This window comes from Arachis ipaensis, chromosome B9 (genome assembly GCF_059453495.1).
Source record: "Arachis ipaensis isolate K30076 ecotype BB chromosome B9, ASM5945349v1, whole genome shotgun sequence".
Classification (NCBI taxonomy): Eukaryota; Viridiplantae; Streptophyta; class Magnoliopsida; order Fabales; family Fabaceae; genus Arachis; species Arachis ipaensis.
Window position 1 is genome coordinate 94,273,659 of NC_142444.1, and position 23,043 is coordinate 94,296,701.

General features: G+C 35.4%; 1 protein-coding gene and 1 long non-coding RNA gene across 5 annotated transcripts; both read left to right on the forward strand.

The window, feature by feature from the left end:
• Positions 1-11,630: 11,630 nt before the first annotated feature.
• LOC107618435 (organelle RRM domain-containing protein 1, chloroplastic) lies at positions 11,631-15,844 on the forward strand. 4 transcript variants are annotated; one of them, XM_016320499.3, is made up of 10 exons: positions 11,631-12,091; positions 12,769-13,225; positions 13,306-13,403; positions 13,553-13,799; positions 13,889-13,986; positions 14,067-14,132; positions 14,475-14,564; positions 14,943-15,011; positions 15,154-15,260; positions 15,485-15,844. In XM_016320499.3, exons 2-10 carry the CDS (start codon positions 12,921-12,923, stop codon positions 15,560-15,562), a joined length of 1,158 nt encoding a protein of 385 aa, XP_016175985.2. In that variant the 5' UTR covers positions 11,631-12,091; positions 12,769-12,920; the 3' UTR covers positions 15,563-15,844. The 4 variants fall into 4 exon arrangements, with proteins under 4 accessions (XP_016175985.2, XP_020965988.1, XP_088355698.1 ...); XM_021110329.2 differs by having other exon boundaries at positions 14,088-14,132; XM_088499572.1 differs by having other exon boundaries at positions 13,553-13,788; positions 13,863-13,986.
• Positions 15,845-19,348: 3,504 nt separating this feature from the next.
• LOC148545509 (uncharacterized) lies at positions 19,349-22,375 on the forward strand. The gene is made up of 2 exons (XR_015899803.1): positions 19,349-20,029; positions 21,013-22,375. It is a non-coding gene; the product is annotated as an uncharacterized LOC148545509 (long non-coding RNA).
• The last annotated feature ends 668 nt before the right edge of the window (positions 22,376-23,043 follow it).

Below are 23,043 nucleotides of genomic sequence, written 5' to 3' on the forward strand. Positions count from 1 at the left end.
TGACTTAGACACTAAGTAAGTATTGTGTTCCCAAGTGTTATGTTTCTCCATCTTCAGTTTAACGGACATGTGTTTTACTACTGACATTGTTGTATAATATGTTAATTGGTTAATTGTCCGTCCCATGTTTTAGGTCATTCTAATGGTGGGACTACCATCACAAAGGGAGCTGTTGGTCGCTAATGACCGTTGCTAAGGGGACTATGTTGCGTTTTTCACACTGGCTCCTGGACAGGAGGTTGTTGATGATGTAAGTTGGAAACTGAATACAATACTGGTATTATTCCATTACGAAAGAATATGTGTTTGCATTGAAGAGGTCTGTTTAACTTAGTACATCTCTCTTGATCGTTAGATCTTGACCATGGTTGTGTCCATGCTATCCCACAATAACGAAGCGCCTAGGTGGTTCTTGCCGCCCACATTTGGGGGTACAACCATGTGTTTTTATTTAAGGCTTGTCCATCTATTTACTAACTCTGCATAATTACATATAAATCAAATGCTGTTGTTGTTAACATGCTCGGTTAGTTTACAGGAAATTGTGCTTAATCCGGCCAACTACTGCCCAAACACACTGGACTCCATTCGAGAAAAGTATATGGGGGCATGCTAACCACTTGCTAAACGTATGTGTTGTTGATTACCTGTTAAGTTAACACGTCCTAGGATTCAATTTTGTGTTTAGGGTCCTTTCCTTTTTTGAGTATGATGTTGTATATGCAGATGTATAACCCGATGTACAAGAAAAAATATTGGTACTTGATTATTATAGACATGCTGCACAACGAAACCTAAGAGAAAAACTAAACTTAAAGCTTCCTAAAATATCTAATACTACTCCTAATGGTATGGTGTTGTTTCCTCAAGTTTGCCCCTTCCATATGAGCTCTAGGCCATCAGATTTGGGCCTCCAAATCCTTCAATACGCGAGCCACATGAGTTTATAATAAGGTCACGCGCTGGTACTTATGCATATGCACAAGTGGTTGTGTGCATGCACACTCTGAAATGCTCTTCTCCTTTGTTTCTTCATGTCTCTTTCCACTTGTATACTTTTCTTCCATACTTATCAAGCCATTCCCACCTATTATACTGATGCCAGGGCATTTTGGCCAGTTTCACTGACCTTTTCTTTACTATTTTTAAGGTAGTTTCATGCATTTTCTTAAGAAATAAGCTAGTTTTGGGTAGATATTCACTTACATCTTGATTCAAGCATACATTGTGTACTTTACATGATTTCATGAGAATTTTGCATGAATTATATGATAAATTAGATGATGCATGATCCCATGATTAAGAGCAAGACTTTGATGCACTTTGTTTGATTGATTTCAGGCCAAAAGAAGAAAAGAAGAGCCACGTTAGTGGCTAACGTGGGCACTAGCATGGAAGGAAGGAAAGCCCCAACGTTAATGAGAAAAGTTAGTGGCATTAACTTTGAAGAAGGAGAGCATGGAACGATAGCAAGGAAGACCCACGTTAAGAGTCACATTAGCTACACTAACGTGAACTCTAACGAAGGGACAAAAGGCACCAAGCAACGTTAATGGGGAAGGTGAGCCCCAATAACGCTTGCGAAAGGGGTACATGCCAACGTTAGTGGAAAAAGAGAGTGCCACTAACGTTTGCGAAGGCTAGAAGACCCACATTAGTCTCCACGTTAGTTAGATTAACGTGGGAACTAACGTGGAAGAAAAGGGAGATGCCAACGTTAGTGGAAAAGGTAATCTCCACTAACGTTGGCGAAACAAAAAGACCCACGTTAGCTTCCACGTTAACTAGATTAACGTGGTAGTTAACGTGGGCAAAAGTCCCACCTGGCAGCCTGACCATGCCTTTTTCAAACAAGAATAACTTGAGCCACAAAACTCCAAATGAGGTGATTCCAGTGGCATTGGAAAGTAGGATTCCAGAGCTTTCCAAGCATATATGGCACTACATGGTGGACACTAAATTTGAGGGAGAAAACCTGCCCCGAAAGTGCAAAGATGAACATGGTATCAACCTGTAGTAAGGCCAGCTGACCTCTTCATCTTCCAAGAAGTGTAACTCGAGTTGTGGAGCTCCAAATGATGCGCTTCTAAAGGCATTGGAAAGTAGACATCCAGGGCTTTCCAAAAATATATAATAGTATGGGGTGGGCACTAAGTTTGAGCTCCAGAAACTGGCAATAATGAAGCCCTAATCGCTAGCGTTATTGGCACTCAAGTTTTCCAGTAACGCTAGCAACTATGCCAGCGACCCTGTCCACTTCAAAGGAACATAACTTGAGCTACAAAGGTCCAATTGAGGTGATTTTAGTTGTGTTAGAAAGCTGACATTCAGAGCTTTCCAACGATATATAATACTCTATAGTGGGCATGAAATTGGAGCACAAACAAGAGACATCTTTTAAGCCCTAAAAACACCAACTGGGCAGCAAGTGCAACGTTAGCCACAATAACTTTAGCACTAACGCCACACTTGTAGTGTTAGTGTGGCTAACTTTAGCACTAACTTTAGCACCTGGACCTCAACTTGACTCACTTCTCTCTCAAGTCCACTTCAATGCTCAAGCAAGCAAGCCCACAATTGTCAACCAATCAAGACCACAAGAAGCATCTAGAATAGGAATTTTCATTTAATTGTAATTTGCTTTTAATTTCATTTTGTAATTTAGGAGAGCCTATATAAAGGCCTTAGTCTTTACATTGAAAATAATTCTGGAATGTTGAATTTTCAATTTCAGTTTGAATCTTCATATTTACTTTTCTGCACTTTCTTTCTTTTCTATTTTTGTAGAGCAATGATCAACTAACTCTTTACATTGGGTTAGAGAGCTCTATTGTGATTAAATGGATTAAGTGTAGTTATTATTCTTCTTCTTCTTTCTTTTTTCTTGATTTTACTTGTAAGCTTTCGATCTTCATCCAATTGGGTAGTTATCTTGGAAAAGAAACTATTCATACTTGGATCTCTTCTGAACCTTGAAAGAGGGATGAAGGGATCATGCTAGAAATGCTTTCTCATGCTGGACCAAATTGGGTTTGGATGGATATGTGACTATAATCCTCACAACACTTGATTTGGGAAATGCATGTGGTATAATCAGTGACCATACTTCATCTCTTCTCATGAGCAATTGACCAAGGAATTGGCTATTGATCAAGATTTGAGAGATTGAATTACAAGGAATTGTAATTCGATCACTTAAAATTGCCAAGGAGATCAATGAACGCATTGATTGAGGAAGAGATGAGAATGAACTTGATCTGGAGGATTGCAATATCTCTTGATCCCAATGTTCATTTTATTTTTAGTTCTTACATCTACTTTTCTTGCCATTTTACTTTTCTGCACTTTATTGCTTTCTTTACTTTTCTGCCAATTTACATTTCCTTGTTGCTTATCACTCCAATTTGATTCGTCTAACTAGGATAATCAATTAACCATTGATTGCTTAATCCGTTAATCTCTGTGGGATTCGACCTCACTCTATTGTGAGTTTTTACTTGACGACAATTCGGTATACTTGCCGAAGGAAATTTGTTGCGAGACAAGTTTTCCGTGCATCAAGTTTATGGCGCCGTTGCCGGGGATTAATTGTGATTAACAAACTACCGGTTGATTGATTTACTAAATTAGACACTTTTCTTTTGTCTTTATTTTCTTTTTCTTCTTTATTTTCTTTTGCTAACTAACTGTTTGTGATATTGCCTCACTGGGAATTTCCTCATCTGTGACAATGGAGATTTCAATTTCTTTTGGTGATTATTGTTTGAGACAGAGCTTTCTGCAGGAAAGAAAGGAGCATCCATCATATTTTAGTCAATCATATTTCATGGGAAACTCTCCACCACCACAGAATGATTCACTTTACTATGCTCATGGTGGGTGGGAGTATCAAGAACATGAAATGGGATACTTTCCAGAGCCACAAAATGGTCCATATTTTGGTGAAATTGATCACTACTCAAGTTGTGGCTGGAAAGATCAAAATCAAAGAGATTTCACTCATTCATACCCCAGTCATCAAGAGCCATCACCTCTCAATTATACAATCTCACCTCCAAGTTTTACATGCCTAAATTCTTCATCATTTGAGTATGCCTCAGCACAAAAGTCTATCCCAAATCCATACAATTCATTTTACCATCCACAAAACTCAATCCACTACCCACAAGAGTCATACCACTTTCAAAACACACAATCACAAAACAACCAATGCCATTCACAAGCCAACCCCGCCCAACCATTACAACCTACCCAATCTCTTTTAGATAAACTTGCTAGGATGGAACTCATCATTGAAGAACTCAAAAAAAGTAGAATAGAGGAGAGACTCACTAGGATAGAACTCCTCCTTGAAGAAATAATAAAAACAATCGAAGAGGAGAAAATAGCAAAAAGGGACCATGAAGAAAAATTGAGGGAGAATGCACAATTCTATTCTGAAGAACAATTCATTGAAGAGTTGAGATCACAAAGAGAGACCACTTCACTCTCTCCAGAAACAGAGGAGTTCATTCAAAGGTCAAGAATAAGGGATGAAGTCAATCAAGGGAGTTCACACTCCAAGGAAACAGAGAGTTGCATAGAGGGTGAGTTCATTGAACCACCAATTCAAGAAGTTTTTGATGAAGAGGATGCTCTACCCATCATACAATACCCAAATCCTGAAATCAAGGTGGTAAAGGCAATCAACATGAACACTAACAAAAGGATGGTGACCAAGAAAAGAAGGACAATATTCATGAAGAAGAAAAGGTCAACCAAAATCCATCCCACCCCTACCCCAACAAGCAAGTTCACTCAAGCTAACAACAGAAGAAGGCTTGCTGGGGAGAGGCACTCAAAACAAGGGGCATTAACTGGCTCCTCTTTCCTCTTGAGGTCATTCCTCTTAACAAACTGGAAGAAGAGGAAGAAAGTCGTGAACAACATGTCAAGCTAATGACATTAAAAGCGCTTGTTGGGAGGCAACCCAACCGTAGGTAACATTTCCTTGCTTTGCTTAGTTTACTTTCAATAATTTGGCATATGATTGCACTCTAAGTTTGGTGTTGCCATGCAACAATTTGCATTTCAATCTTCACTGGGTACTTGCAACATTCTAGATTGACAGTGGCACACTAAGTTTGGTGTTGCCACTTAACTTTCATGCAAAGTACCATGCCAACACCACTTATTAATGCAATCAAAATGTCTCTGTTTGTATCTCTTGTGTCTTTATTGTATCCTTAACCTTGCTTGCTGAAACACATGCATACTCACACTTCATTCTAAGACATTCATGATCTATCATGGACCCCGTCACCACTGTTTTAATTGTTGCTTGAGTATAAGCAATCATTCTATGTCTGGTGTGGGAAGGGAAAGAATAGGAGGAAAAGGGCAACAACAATGAAGATAAAATACAAGGTGGTAAAGTTCCTTTCTCCTCTTACTTATTTCCAGCACTTTAATTTGCATGATTGTCTTCTATGTTCTTTGTATGTATGTGTGCTTTCTCCTTGTGAATAAGCATGTCAATTCTGTCTTTTAAACTTTTTATTGATTAAGGCTGTGTTTTCTAGTCTGAATGTCATTACTGCATCCTTACTTTGCTTACTAGTATGCGTGTCCCTTTTGAATCAAATAAAAAGAGAATGAGTATTTTATAAAAGACCAGGGTAGAGTTCATACTATGGAGTAAGTTCCTGAGTTTGTGGTATGGTCATAAGTTAGCTAAGTTGGTTCAACCACAAGGTGGGAAGACAACTATCTGTCCTGAATCATATGCTTTGAACACACCTCATGAGACTAGCTAAATAATAAGATCTTAATAAGAAAAAAGGAAAGAACAATCAAAGTTAAAATATAAAAGAAAAAGAGTAAGTAATAAGGCTGGGCATCAATGGTCTTAATCTTAAGGCATGTGTTGGTGGTGCTCCTGTGTGAGGGATTTACTTGGATGAATAAGCTCTTAGAGGTGCCTTATCACTTGGTAACTTGGGTTAACTAACTCGGGATTATCAGCTAAAAGTCCACTATCAAGAGTAACCTTCACTACAGAGCATTTAGTAACCCAAAGAGGTGCTGGACACCAAGGTCTCAAGAAAAGAAAATAAATAAACTATATGCCTGTGGTGTGTATGTATGGGGGAGAGACTTGAGGAAGTAAGTCCGTAGGGGTGTTTCAACACCTAGCACCTTGAACCAACTGGTTCGGGAGTGTTGGCTGAAAGCTTATTTTAAAGAGTTTCCCCCTTACAGAGCACTTAGCCTAAGAACACAAATAATCCCTGAATTGACAAAAAACAAAAGGGATCAATGAATAAAAGTCTCATAGGATGCAAGCAGAGTGAGTATTCTAGAACATGATAAAGGTCTGAAAGCCAGTAAAGGAATGAATCTAAGTTGCTATGCATGAAACCACCATAAAACCAGGGACATGACCTCCACAAGAATGACTCATTTCTCTTAGCATTCCATTCATCATTCTCTTGTTCCAGTACTTGCTTAGGGACAAGCAAGCTTTAAGTTTGGTGTTGTGATGCCAGGGCATTTTGGCCAGTTTCACTGACATTTTCTTTACTGTTTTTAAGGTAGTTTCATGCATTTTCTTAGGAAATAAGCTAGTTTGGGTAGATATTCACTTACATCTTGATTCAAGCATACATTGTGCATTTTACATGATTTCATGAGAATTTTGCATGAATTATATGATAAATTGGATGATGCATGATCCCATGATTAAGAGCAAGACTTTGATGCACTTTGTTTGATTGATTTCAGGCCAAAAGAAGAAGAGAAGAGCCACGTTAGTAGCTAACGTGGGCACTAACGTGGAAGGAAAGAAAGCCCCAACGTTAATGAGAAAAGTTAGTGGCATTAACTTTGAAGAAGGAGAGCATGGAACGATAGCAAGGAAGACCCACGTTAAGAGTCACGTTAGCTACACTAACGTGAACTCTAACGAAGGGACAAAAGGCACCAAGCAACGTTAATGGGGAAGGTGAGCCCCAATAACGCTTGCGAAAGGGGTACATGCCAACGTTAGTGGAAAAAGAGAGTGCCACTAACGTTTACGAAGGCTAGAAGACCTACATTAGTCTCCACGTTAGTTAGATTAACATGGGAACTAACATGGAAGGAAAGGGAGATGCCAACTTTAGTAGAAAAGGTAATCTCCACTAATGTTGGCAAAACAAAAAGACCCACGTTAGCTTCCACGTTAACTAGATTAACGTGGTAGTTAACGTGGGCAAAAGTCTCACCTGGCAGCCTGACCATGCCTTCTTCAAATAAGAATAACTTGAGCCACAAAACTCCAAATGAGGTGATTCCAGTGGCATTGGAAAGTAGGATTCCAGAGCTTTCCAAGCATATATGGCACTACATGGTGGACACTAAATTTGAGGGAGAAAACCTGCCCCGAAAGTGCAAAGATGAACATGGTATCAACCTGTAGTAAGGCCAGCTGACCTCTTCACCTTCCAAGAAGTGTAACTCGAGTTGTAGAGATCCAAATGATGCGCTTTCAAAGGCATTGGAAAGTAGACATCCAGGGCTTTCCAACAATATATAATAGTATGGGGTGGACACTAAGTTTGAGCTCCAGAAACTGGGAATAATGAAGCCTTGATCGCTAGCGTTATTGGCACTCAAGTTTTCCAATAACGCTAGCAACTATGCCAGCGACCATGTCCACTTCAAAGGAGTATAACTTGAGCTACAGAGGTCCAATTGAGGTGATTTCAGTTGCATTAGAAAGCTGACATTCAGAGCTTTCCAACGATATATAATACTCTATAGTGGGCATGAAATTGGAGTACAAACAAAAGGCATCTTTTAAGCCCCAAAAACACCAACTGGGCAGCAAGTGCAACGTTAGCCACAATAACTTTAGCACTAACGCCACACTTGTAGCGTTAGTGTGGCTAACTTTAGCACTAACTTTAGCACCTGGACCTCAACTTGACTTACTTCTCTCTCAAGTCCACTTCAAAGCTCAAGCAAGCAAGCCCACAATTGTCAACCAATCAAGACCACAAGAAGCATCTAGATTAGGAATTTTCATTTAATTGTAATTTACTTTTAATTTCATTTTGTAATTTAGGAGAGCCTATATAAAGGCCTTAGTCTTTACGTTGAAAATAATTCTGGAATGGGGGATTGAAGAGGGGTCTTCGGACTCCCTCCCCTCACACACTTTTCCATCTCTTTCTTTTAGTTGTAATTTTTATTTATGAATGTTGAATTTTTAATTTCAGTTTGAATCTTCATATTTACTTTTCTACACTTTCTTTCTTTTCTATTTTTGTAGAGCAATGATCAACTAACTCTTTACATTAGGTTAGAGAGCTCTATTGTGATTAAATGGATTAAGTGTAGTTCTTATTCTTCATCTTCTTTCTTTTTTCTTGATTTTACTTGAAAGCTTTCGATCTTCATCCAATTGGGTAGTTATCTTGGAAAAGAAACTATTCATACTTGGATCTCTTCTGAACCTTGAAAGAGGGATGAAGGGATCATGCTAGAAATGCTTTCTCATGCTGGACCAAATTGGGTTTGGATGGATATGTGACTATAATCCTCACAACACTTGATTTGGGAAATGCATGTGGTATAATCAGTGACCATACTTCATCTCTTTTCATGAGCAATTGACCAAGGAATTGGCTATTGATCAAGATTTGAGAGATTGAATTACAAGGAATTGTAATTCGATCACTTAAGATTGCCAAGGAGATCAATGAACGCATTGATTGAGGAAGAGATGAGAATGAACTTGATCCGGAGGATTGCAATATCTCTTGATCCCAATGTTTATTTTATTTTTAGTTCTTACATCTACTTTTCTTGCCATTTTACTTTTCTGCACTTTATTGCTTTCTTTACTTTTCTGCCAATTTACATTTCCTTGTTGCTTATCACTCCAATTTGATTCGTCTAACTAGGATAATCAATTAACCATTGATTGCTTAATCCGTTAATCTCTGTGGGATTCGACCTCACTCTATTGTGAGTTTTTACTTGACGACAATTCGATATACTTGCTGAAGGAAATTTGTTGCGAGACGAGTTTTTCGTGCATCATACAGCTGAAATCACTCATAAAAAAATCAAGACATCGAATGGAATAAAAATTGATTGAATTAAGCACCAAAGAGCTTGTTCACAATTAGGCACAATTTAGGGAGAGAACACAAAACTATGCTATTTAAGGGAATATATGTGGGTTTATATGATGAAATCCACTCAATTTCACCAAAATTTATCAACAAATGTGGATTCATTAGTTAGCATAACTTTCCTTACCCTCCACAGCTGTGCGTCTTGCTCAAGGTAGAGCGACAGCTTCACATCGCACTTTGTGCGAGTTTCTACCCTATGAGCCCATCTCCTATCAACTCTATTATAATGCTTCCTCTCTCTAAGTCCTTGCCTATTGCAAAAAAACCTGTATCGTACAAACTCCCCATTACTGTTCTTACGAGCGTCACCCTTCCATACACCAAACTCATGACATTTTCCATACGATCGGTAGAACTCATAAGCAGACTCCAAACTACGCCATGCCATTTAGAGTATATCCTCCAGGGATAGACCTCAAACATCATGAAAGTTCGACCCTATTCCGTCAACCTATTCAGTCCCATTTGGATCACCATTCATACGCTCAAAGTCAGGGGGTATGTCCCCCTTTGTCCTTACATTCATCTACTCTACCCCCCCCCCCCATCGGCTCTTCCATTACCTTTTGACGCTCCATTAAAAATCAACCACTGCAAACATACAGGCATAACATAATTAACAAAAATGCATATTCACAATAACCTTCATGCTTAGAGAAAATACCTATCTTAAAACTACTTTCAGATAATTTGCTCATCCTAAAGGAATACTGCTTTCATATAAAAAATGCTTAGCTTAAAAACCAATTCACTAATCGGTGTTTGTTGTACTCTTCTCAGTGCAAACCATCAGCTTAAACAGGATTACACAATTGTACCTTATATATATATTGCTATACAGATTAAAAGGAATAAAATGAATTAATTGGCACTAACATTTTTATAATTTGTAAAGGGCAAACAATTTTTGCTGCTTTCAGTGCCACCAACTTCCACTCTTGATGAAGGGGGCTTGACAAAACCGAACCTCAATAAATCCACGACCGATCAAAATGATATGCATCCATAACTTCGGTGGCAGGCTACTACAGTTTATATCTCCCGTGCGGATTTATACGTAATATTTCTTCCGTTTATCAGGAGCCACAGAGCAACTAAATTGGAAAGCAAAAGGAGACTTAGGGTTGCATTATTCCACAAAGAAAATAATACAAGCCTTTTTTTTTGGACTATGCAAAACGAGATCTGCTACAACGTTCTTCATCAACATCTGACAGAAGGGTCTAGAGCAAATTATCCTACAAGTCTTTGTTGGTTCATTTTTTATGGCATAATCCACCGGGATCCACCACAAAAAGCCCAAACGAATGTGATCTTAACTTATAAAGCTAATGCAGCGTTAATTAATTTTTGCTGACAAGACCTGCACGCTTCCCATAGATGTCATATTTAGTCTGTCACGTCTTAAACCCAACTTATGTACCACGTGTCGTTGGAGGGAGGCGTTCGTGTGGTTGTCATCACCGGAGGACAAATTCGGCGTCATCAAAGTAGAACTTCCCATCAAATAAAAGATGAAAAGCCTAAAAATCGAAAAATCAAAATTTTGTAATTGTGTTATAGTTTGATTTAATTTTTGGTTTTAAAATGAAAAACCTAAACTAAGCCAAACTAAATCAAACTGAAAATATGAATAAAATCTCAAAAATATCTTTAATCCTAATGGTTCTCGACCTAATATTCAATTTGGTTCTTGAAATTTGAGATTTAACTCAAATTGACTCCTAAAATTATAATTGACTCAATTCGTACTCCAAAATTTACAATAATAATTCGCGTTAGCCTCTTAACTAATTTCTTTGAATAGTGTGTTAATTTTGCACGTGACTAAGATTTGGACTTCTTATCTAAATTCTATATGACTGAGAGTTACCAAATTTTTTAGAAGCTTGACTAGCTCTCTAATATTCCTACAAAAACTGCAATAACAAATTCAATTTAAAAAATTTAGAGCTCTAAAACAGTACTCAAACTTTTGAGAGCTTTAAAATTCAAATTGAAGTAAATTATCAAAATAATACATGACTAATTAAAATCAGTTCAAAAATTAATACGAGTTACAATTATAAATTTTGAGATCCAATTTAAATTTATTGAAATTTTAATACATTATTTGAATTGAGAGAATTTGAAGGAAAAGAAAATAAAAAAAATAAGTGAAAAAATAAATTTTTTGTTGTTTAGATGAGAAAAAAAATAGTGAGACCTACAAAAATATTTTCACCAAAAAATAAGATAAAAATAAAAAAATATATAAACATTAATAAAATTACACATTTATCCCTTATCATTAATAAATTATAATTTACATATAATATAAACAAAAATATTAATATAATTTTATGCCCTTATATATATATATATATATATATATATATATATATATATTTTTTTTTTTTTTTTACTTTTCTTTCATCTAAACAATTTTTTTTTTTTAATTTCTTTCCTTCTATTTTTTTCCTCAAGTCCAAACAAGGTGTAAGGGTGAAAATTGAAATTGAGTTCCACCTCCGAATTTGGGAGTATTAACTAATAACTCCTATCACTAACATTTTATGTTTTAACATACCAGAGTCACACGCAATCCAGCAGTCCAGCGCCACCAACAATGTGACAGAGCTCTCCACTCTCCTCAGTCATAGCACCTAGACCCCTCCACTCTTAGCCGGCGGACAGAGTCACAGCGACACAACAACACTGGCATCCCATTCAGCCCTCGCGACACAGCAACAGTCGCAGTGCCGTGGCCTTCTCACCTTCCTCGGTTCCATAGCCGCCGCCTCCGTCGCCTTCCTCGGTAGCCACCGTTTCCTTGCTGTCGCCTTCTCTGCATTTCGCAGCGTGGACGCCTTCCAGAGTCCGCTGCTGCCATCATCCTCCACACCTTCCTCCACGCTCTCCGAGTCTCTAGAATGGAGATGCCTCAGGTAATTTTATTTGTTTTTACTTTCTAATTTTATCTTTTCAATTTGAACAAAATTAAAACTAGCTTGTGTTGATTTTTTATTTATGGAGTTGCTGAATGCTGATGAACAGAATTTGTATTCCTGGGTTGCTGCTGAACTGAATTTTATTTGGTTCTGAACTAGGTTTTTTTTTATCTAATTTTTGGTTATGATTATATGTTCCTGGTTCTGATTTTTTGGTTATGGTTATTTGTTCTTGTTTCTAATTATTTGGTTCTAATTTTTTATTTGGTTATGAACTGATTTCTAAATTTTTATTTGTTCTGAACTGATTTTTTTGGCACTTTTGTGGGTGAGCTTCTACAAAAATATAATATTTTTTTTAAAAGATTTTTAAAAAAAGTAGAGGTAATTTTATGTTTGAATATTTCATGTAAAAATATATTTTATTTAGTAATTGTATTTGGGTATAAATGATATAAAAGTAATTTTTTATTTATTTAATATATTAAAATTATGTTTTTAAAATAAAAAAAATATGTAAGTTGTAGTTTTTAAAAAAAGATAGTTTTTTCTTTCTAGTGCACCCAAACAAGCACTTCTTGGTTCTGATTTTAAGGGTAGGATTTTGATTCTGTTCTGATTTGTTCTTGTTCTGAATATTTGGTTCTAATTTTTTTTCCTTTATATTTCTGCAGTTTGATTGATCACAGGACAAGTGAGAACATTGGTGGTTCAGAAGGTGAAACAGTTTAAAAACCGAAAAATCAAACCAAACCAAACCAAACTACACCGCATACACCTCTAGTTTCGGGTGTTAGCCCTTTTTCTTACCCAAAAGAAAAAAAAGATGGAAGTTATGCCTTTTTGTGTCACATTCACTAAATTTCATACATTTTCCTTTCTGAAACCAAACGTAACAACAACCGAAATTCAGGGCCTTTCACTACCCAATAATAGGAGCAAACATTGCAATCTTTATTCATTTTCTTCTTCATCTTCAAGAAGTATAGCAGCAACAGCAACACTATACCCTTCTGCCACACAGAAGAACCGCTACTGGATGGTACTCATGGAGCCTCCACCTCATGGTGTCACCTCCAAGTCACAACTCATCAATTATTACGCCAACACTCTACACAAAGTCCTTGCCAGGTTTTGCCTCCTTTTTCATGCTCGTTCTCTTTTTGTTTTTAAGTTGAGCTGAAAATTACTATAATTTTTGTTTGAAACAGTGAGAGAGATGCTCAAATGTGTATATATGATGCTTCCTGCGATACACACTTTGGTTTCTGTTGTGACATTGATCCACAAATAACCTCCCAACTCACAAGTAAGTTCTTGCTTTTCTTATTAATACAATGCATCTTAGATGTTTGAAGTTTAGTCTGTGGTATAGTATTGCACAATTGGCAATTACCATTGGTATTATACTATTATTCTTGAAGTAACTTTTCTGTTATTGTGCCGATATGTTTTTAGGTTTACCGGGGGTCTTGTTGGTTAGGCCTGATCCGGATTTCAGTTCTTCGGAAAAGGACTATAGTCTATCAAGTGGTCAAGAAGGTCTGCTATCGAATTCAAAACTACAATTTGAAACTAACATGTTATTCTTTCTTGAGAATTCAAAGCATTGGCTTGTTAGAATTGATAAACCTGCTGTTGGGATTGTTACAAAGGCTCAGATTGTCGATTATTTTGTTCAAATATTGACCAAGGTGATGGGAAAGTAAGAACAACGTACTTCTTTTGCATTAATTTTTATCACCCTTTTCTTTTTACCTAAAGTTAGATGACAGTAATGTCTGCCCTATGTAGCGAAAAGGATGCTCAGATGTGCATATATCATGTTTCCTGGAAAAAAATATTTGGTTTTTGCTGTGAACTTGATGACGACTGTGCACAGGAGTTAGCTGGTTAGCACTTTTATGCTTAAAATTCTGTCATTTTGTGTAGAAGTATAAATTTCCACATTAAGTGTTCTTTTGTGGCCCAGGTGTGCCTGGTGTCTTATCAGTTCAACCAGATAATAATTTTGAGTCAGCAAATAAGGATTATGAAGGTTAGCGATCTTTCCAATAATTTTTGTGATAGTTTCTTTTATGTGCATTTGAAGATCCTTGGTCTTTAGCCCACGTGATACTTGATTCTTGATTGCCTTGAAAATCCTTCTAAATGCAAGGAAAAAATCATATTGTTTCCATTCCGTTTAATTTAATATAGGTTGTATTTTTTTTAGATAAACAGTATACAAAACTTGAAATGCGCAGGTGAGTTTCATTTATAGGTCATAAAAAAATTTTGCTGAGTTAACATTTGGTGTAAAATTTCTGGTTTAGGTTGATAATTTATAATTTTCTTTCTATGAGATTGTGTTCAAATACCTAATTCATGGTTTTCTCAGGTAATAACTTAGAAAACAGTTTGAGTGTGCAAAAATCTTTGGAAACAAGTCAGGCAGCTCCCCTGCGAACGAAAAAGCTTTTTGTGACAGGTACTCACAAGACTGACTCTTGATATAAATCGATCTTCTGTTCTGTCCCTGTGTATGTTATATCTTATATGCTGATTTTTCAACTAAAAAAAATGAGAACTGCCTTTCCTTTCAAAAATATTTAAGTTAATGAACATGAAAAAAATATTAGTCAAAGAAAATTGTTTTTTTTTTCCTTGAGAAATTGTTCATTGTATTAAGAAAGTATTAATTGCTCTATTGTGGCTATCATGTTGAGTTTCATTTCCATACCATGTACCTACATTTTATTGTGTGGGACAACACAATTTTATCTTAAGGAGAGCATTCTTGGTTCTCGAAAGATATGATACCACTTGACAATTTATTTTAATATTACAACATTTTTCTCTTAAACAGGGCTATCGTTTTATACATCTGAGAAAACCTTACGTGCAGCATTTGAAGGCTTTGGTGATCTTGTTGAAGGTAGCTCATCTTTCACATATTGCATAATTTACTCATTAATATTTAGTATCTCAAGACCAAAGCAAACTTGCCTCTGCCTTTACTAATAAATAGTTATGCAAACTTGCCTCTGCCTTTACTAATAAATAGTTATGCTTGACAGTCAAAATCATTATGGATAAAATTTCGAAAAGGTCCAAGGGTTATGCATTTGTTGAGTACAGCACAGAGGAGGCTGCAAGCGCAGCATTGAAAGAGATGAATGGCCAGGTACATTCTTCCCTGTTCTCTATTTTTTATTTTGTGGTGGTATCTTTGGGCTGGGGAAAACCCGGGGGGGGGGGGGGGGGGGGGGGGTTGGTGTTACACACTTTACCGGCGTTTTTTTGTTTTTCTTTCTTTCCTGGTTGTCATGGAAAATGAAAAGAATCTTGGATTTGAAAATATAAGATAACAAAAGTTAGGTGATCTTTGATGATTTCATTTTGCTACAGATTATTAATGGATGGATGATAGTAGTGGATGTTGCCAAGACTAACCCACCAAGGGATCATGTCAGGCGATCAGTTTGACAAGCCAAAAGCCTTTCAAGGTATTAACTATTTCTAGCTCTGCGCTCTTATTATAAGTCAAGATAACACAAACCGGAGTATTGCAGAACATAATAGAATTATGTGCAATTATTATAGTCAACTATTCTCAACCTTAGGAGTCATTTCTATTTTATCTATGTTTACCGTCTTTTTCCAGAGTTAAATCTTAATCTATTAGTTGACTTTGACTTGGGCTTGTACTAGCAGTAATAGACTAATACTTGGGATTAATGTTATATATTTTCACATTAGTCAAAGAAATTCAGCTTCATATTAATTTTGATGTATAATTCAATTTTTTTAAATGATAAAAAAAATTACCCGCTCTTTATCTTAATTTAAAATATCCGCTGTTTTATATCTGATTATAGTTATCCTACAAGGTTCCCAATAATTACTATCAAAATAGTTCACTCATATTACCTGCTGATTTAATGACAATCCTTTTTGCTTTTATGGTGTCTGTTATCTGTTGCTTAAAGTAAAAACTAACTTCATGGCATATTCTTCCTCTTTGCATCTATTCTAATATGTTTATGTCATGAATAATTCTAGGATTAAGGTTGTTTCTATACAGAACATTGAACAGTTCTTCTCCTACTATATGGAAACTAAAACAATCAGAGGATTCTCTGTCACCTCACATAAGTAAAGATGAAAATTGTAAATAAGATGAGAGATACTCTAAAATAGGACGAGGTGATTTGTGTGGTACAACATTGGTGGAGGTGAGTTAGGTAAGAAAAATATAAAGATAAAAAAAATATAATTGGTAAGAGAAAAGTATATGGTTTTGCATCTGCAAAGAGAAAGAGATATAATGTTTTTTTGGTGACAAGAGGTCCCAAAAGGGAAGAAAACAAACTAGGAGGCTATTCTAGCATTCAAGCTAATAAAATGCATAAGCTCCTCTGTTTAACTCAATCTAGGTAATATGACCAGACGTGCACTTCTAGCACAGTTATTATACTCGGATTGGACTGACCAATTCGATAAGAAAACCAATGAACTTATACTTGTGCTAGTCCATTTTCAATTTTTAACCATTTTGGCAATTGACCGGTAGAAAACTGGTCAAACCGGTGCAAAACCGAACCTGTTGACCCGATGGGTCAATGCCATCTGCGCATCTCCACGGCTGGAACAGCAGCAAGCTAGATCATAGGAGGAGTACCATAGCCTTTTAAAAGGTTTCCAGCAGCAAAGTCCCCAAACGCCACCTCCTTGCATCATCAAGCAAGTGCCTTTTCTTGTGTTAGAAAGCATTATATACACTCTCTTCCTTTAGCAGCCAGGCAATATGAAACTTGAGGTGTCATTCAAGGTCGCGGTTTTGGTGAGCCGAACATTTTTGGCTAACCGGTAAGCATAAGACTTCACTTTCGCTGACCAGTGCGCACTTTTAATGAGAGCCGTTGGATTTGTTTTGTTTTTTAATCCAACGGTGGAGATCACCCTGAAAGTTGTTTGTTTTGATTGGTTAATGAATGCTTTTTCCAACTTTTGTGTCAAAGAGGTTACTTTAGAAAATTTAATTTGTTGTTGGTTATTGTTGTTAGATCTGAAATGTCTTTGGGTTTATATAGAAAAAATTTATAAATTTGTAAGTTTAAATTAATTAGAGTTAAGCATTTCGTTTTATGTTAACAAAATGACAAGAGTAAAGTACCAACCCGATCCCTGTCCATTTCCCAAAATGACAAGACGACCCTTAACCAAAAGCACGTTCCATTACGTCCCTGACCCTGTACTCCGTTTGCCAACCTGGTCCTTCTGTTAGTTTTTCGGCAAAAATTCGATGAAAATTGCTGACGTGTCAGGTTAAAAAATGGACAAGGACCTAGTTGTCTCTAAATTTAAATTGGTTAGGGGTTTATTTGTCTGTATTATTCTCTAAACAATATTTTTTAATTATTTTTTTATTCATTATATTAATATTCTTTTTTAATAAATAAGTATAAACTAATTAATAAATTATTTAAATTTAAAAATATCATTCATTATGAAACCAAATAAATAATTTTTAAATATAATTTTTAAATATATAAATAATAAATATTAAAATTCAGTTAATACATTAATAATAATAACCCTATGATATACTATTAGTATTATGATCTAGTTAATTTTTACAATAAAGTGAAAACTAATGAACACATTATTTAATATATAGTAAACTTGTTTTGACTAATAACAAATTTATTTTTTTATCTCTTTAAACTAAATTAATAATTCTATTTGATATCTTTACACTAAAATACACTATGAGTAGGCTACTAATACTAAATGAAATAAAACATAATAGAATTATTAATTTAGTTTAAAGAGATAACAAATTAAATTTGTTACTAGTAAAAAAAAGTTTACTATATATCAAATAATGTGTTCATTAGTTATAATACTAATAGTATATCATAGAATTATTATTATTATTATTAATATATTAACTGAATTTTAATGTTTATTATTTATATATTTAAAAATTATTTGTTTGGTTTCATAATAAATGATATTTTTAAATTTGAATAATTTATTAATTAGTTTGTACTTTTTTATTAAAAAAAATATTAATATAATGAATAAAAATATAATTAAAAATATTATTTAAAGAATAATAAGGATAAATAAATCCCTAGTAATCGTAATAGAACGTGTTTTTAGTCAAGGATCGTCTTGTTATTTTGGAAAATGGACAGAATCAAGTTGGTACTTTACTCAAATAACAATGAAGTTGGGCTTGTGGACGTCATTTGTCGCAAAGAAGAAACGCACGAGTTTACGTTTCTGCCACTTGCTATCATGCCGTTTATGCTGTTCGAGTTGCACGAAGTTACTCCGCACAGAATTGCGGTGCAAAAATTGCCTATTCGTTGAATCGCGAATCTGCCACGATGCTTGCGTTCCGAGAATGACGAAACGTTAGTGTTATCACCGGAACCGGACTCGATCCCCATGGATGACAAGGAGTGGTGATTCAAGCCGAGGATTAGATTGGCCAGAGAGGATCAGAGAAGAAGTGTCGAAGTGGCACAGAGAAGCTTGGCGAGAGTGACAAAGGAAAGGGTCGGGCGGGTCATATTGGCACATAGTTGGGTTGGGCTTGGTTGCAGTCAATACCTATGAGAGAAAAGTAATGGAGCTTTATATTTTTCTAAAACGGATGTTGAGCTTATGGATTGGGTTATTAATAATGTAAAAAATAGACCAATCCTGAAATATGGTCCCTTCTAGTATATGAATAAGAAAAGATATTCTGACTTTTCCTTATCAAAAAAAAAAAGAAAAGAAAGAAAATCCTCACTTTTCTGAACAAAAAAGAAGAAAAGAAAAATCAGAATATCATGTTGTATAAAATTACTAGAAAAGTTGAATAATGAACTTGAATATATGTATTAATGGATTATTATATTCGTACAATATGCTATAATTATTATTGTTATTATAAAGTCCGTATTACATATTATATTATTCTAACCTTAGAGAGAAGTACAGTAAATTTGTTTAAACCATTCCCTTTGTATTCTCTATTCATAGAAACAATTTAATAGGAAATGTTACTCTTTATATAATGTAATATTACGCGATGCTAAAAGTTATAATATTATAATATTCTTTTCTCTTGTTATTTGGTCTTATCTAAAAGCATCAGTAAAGAAACATATGAGGTACTGAATCCTAATGTCAGTGTATTAAAATAAAAAAATATAATAATAACAAACAGGATGCATTGTGGTCATTACTTGATATTCTCTAATAACCCAGCCTTTTTGTAAATTGTTGGAATATCCAAGAAGGATAGAAAGAAAAGGAATGTAGTTGTTGAGTCGAATATCTGTTTAATCTTCTTTCTTGTGACATTGGTGAAGATTGCCACGAAGGTCGCATCGAATTCGATTCAGAAACCGTTTTACATGCAGGTAACTTGCAAGGTGTTTTTGGATGTAGCGATGTTCGTTATTGTCTACAAGTATGCGACGATGTTGTATCTGCTGCTAGTGTCCTCTTCATATCACTTTGACCGGCCTAAAAGAAGGTTTATTGATCGCTACGTGGAAGCGAAAAATCCAGATGCTTTATTCTGACATGGATTGATGCAATATTTTTCGATTGGCCACCGTGACCTTGGAATAGAGCAGCTGGCTAGGGCTACAACAGAAGGCAACGTTGAAGCCGGTTACGTGTGTGGCATGCCGCTACTATGTAATAACGAAGATAAAGTACAGAAGTGGAGTTGAATTTTTTGAAGTTATATGTGCTTCTGGAGCAGTCGAAAGGTGCAGACAGGTCTTAAGGGAATTGTTTGAGTAGTGGTGGGTGCCGAAGAAACTTTCAAATCCTGAACAACCTGTGGTTTGTCGGTCTACTAGTTGCCCTACCGGTAGCGTTATGGGTGTTGTCGAGGATGTGTCCAATGTCTCGTGTGTGTACTGCCTGACTAATTACGAGGTGAGAATCTTCTTGAAAATGTTTACATTTTAATAAACATTGCTATTTAACAATTTCTTTTGTTCAAGTGTGTTGTTTATGTTTCTCTTATCTGTACAGTACCTAGCAATGTCTTCTGTTTTGTTATGAATGATTATTTCTCCTTAGCAAATGGATTATGTTTTTATTATGTTTCTATTTTTGTGTGTGGAAAAATCTCAGTTTAATCTGGGATAGAAGGCTTGTTCCATAATGATTTAACTTCTGTAAATAAATATAAATAAAATATTATATTTTAAAAAATAATTGAGATAATTAAATATATGTTTCTAAATACCTGTAACGTATAAGTTAAAAATGTTACAAGAAAAATTTTTTGACAACTAAAAAAATTGATGACTTATCAGTTTGTTGTTCCTATTAATTTTTTTTTTCAAAAAATGCATGTTGATAATTTTGTTACTTTTATTTTATGGCATCAACAAAAAAATAATTTACTTAAATTTTTGTTGATAAAATTTTAAATGTAGGTGAATATGAAATTTTCATTTACTTAAAAAATATTTTATTCAAATATAGTTATAATTTAAATAAATTAGTAGATAACTTGAAGATTATGGTAGGCTTAGAGAATGGGGGTTGAATCTATGCCTTTGTTTTAGTTGCTGTTATGATCCCTTTTAAACAAACTTTTAATTTTGGTTCTGTTTGAACTCAGAGAAGGGGGGTTGAATCTATGCCTTTGTTTTATTGAATTTTGGCCTGCAACAATAAATAATTAGTAATAAGTAATTATAATTAATCAACACTAATTATTTATTTTGCCCAAAAATAATGTTTGTCATCACTAATTAATTTAGTTAATTTCTTAACTCAACAATCTCCCCCTTGATGACAAACATGATTTAAGCAATGGTCAAAAAGGAAATGAGTTTGAGTAAGGTTTAGAAACTCCCTTTGATTTTTGTCATTTGCTTTTATGTTGCTCCCCCTTTCCTTTTCAGGATTAGCTCCCCCTGGATTTGTGCTTTTCTCTTTGTTCCTGTTTTTCATTGTTCTTAAAGAGAGCACAATAAAGAGCTACATACATTTATCTTGGCTAAAGGATATCAAATAAGCAACATCAAGCTAATATCAGCAGCAAAAGGATTCAGCATGTGAAATCAAGTTTTAATGCAGCAATTGGACAAAGATCCCAAAAGAAGTACTAGTAGCTGCAGCATTGCCAAAAAAATTTCTAGGACACATTTACCATCCTATTATCTTAGTGCTATTACTCCCCTTTTGTCATCAAGGGCGAATAATAAGCATGATCAACAAAAACATCAATACAAATCCTGCAAGAAAAAAAAGGTTAGATAGCAGTCCAAAGGTCTAACCAAACTAACAAAAGTGCAGCAGTATTTAGAGTTATTACATTCATCCAAGGTAAAAACAGTTCAATAGTAACAAAATAAACAGAATTCATGAGACAAAAAGAGAGCAGCAGCAGCAGTTTTCATGAGACAAATCTTAGGCATCAGAACCATTCCCCTCCGAATCAGCTTTCTCTTCAATATCAGTGGCAGGGTCTTCATCCTTTTGAAGGTTATCAATGAAGGTCATGAACACAGCCACTCTATCCCTTGATTTCTTTAGGAAATTCTCATGCTTGCTAGCTAATTTTCTTTGCTCTTTGCTCATCGCAATCATGTGATTTGATTAGGAAACGAACTCCTGAACAACATCTTTTACCACATTCAGCAAAGCAGATTTCTTCCCAGTAGAGATGGATGTACCCTCAGTGGAGAGAGAAGGAGAATCCTCAGGAACAAAGTCATCATCTTCATCATCTAAGACCACCCTTTCAGATCGAGTAGGTCTTGTTTATTTTATTAGAGTGGGGTAAAAAAAGCCAATTTAGATCAATCTAGATGAATAAAAGCATTTTCAACAGATATATTGATATATGCCTCGTGTTATACTGTTGAATAACAAGCTCTCAATTATCTAGTTAGAGAGAATTCGTGTGCTTGGGAGTCCTTGATAATTAAAAAAACCAAGATTTTACCATGACTGCAATTTTAGAGAGACGCGAGAGCGAAAGCCTATGGGGTTGCTTCTGTAACTGGATAACCAGCACTGAAAACCGTCTTTACATTGGATGTTTTGGTGTTTTGATGATCCCTACTTTATTAACCGCAACTTCTGTATTTATTATCGCTTTCATTGCTGCCCCTTCAGTAGATATTGATGGTATTCGTGAGCCTGTTTCTGGATCTCTACTTTATGGAAACAATATTATTTCGGGTGCCATTATTCCTACTTCGGCGGCTATAGGTTTGCACTTTTACCCGATATGGGAAGCGGCATCTGTTGATGAATGGTTATACAATGGCGGTCCTTATGAACTAATTGTTCTACACTTCTTACTTGGTGTAGCTTGTTACATGGATCGTGAGTGGGAAAGATGTGTATCACAAATGAAAGATGTGAATCAAATCAATTCCAAGTTAAAGAAATAATTGAATATTCATATTAATTGATCAATTTATTCACTCTATCCTAGTCTGATAGATCCTCTGAAGAACTGATTAATCGGACGAGAATAAAGATAGAGTCCCATTCTACATGTCATCCGCCGATCTATTCAATGCTGGAATCAGACATGCGATTAATGTGGGTATTTCGGTTTCCAGAGTTGGATCTGCGGCTCAAATTAAAGCCATGAAACAAGTAGCTGGTAAATTAAAATTGGAATTGGCGCAATTTGCGGAATTAGAAGCTTTTGCACAATTTGCTTCTGATATCAATAAAGCTACTCAAAATCAATTGGCAAGAGGTCAACGATTACGCGAATTACTTAAACAATCCCAATCAGCTCCTCTCACTGTGGAAGAACAGATAATAACTATTTATACCGGAACGAATGGTTATCTTGATTCATTAGAAATTGGACAGGTAAGGAAATTTCTCCTTGAATTACGTGCTTACTTAAAAACGAATAAACCTCAATTCCAAGAAATAATATCTTCTACGAAGACATTCACTGGAGA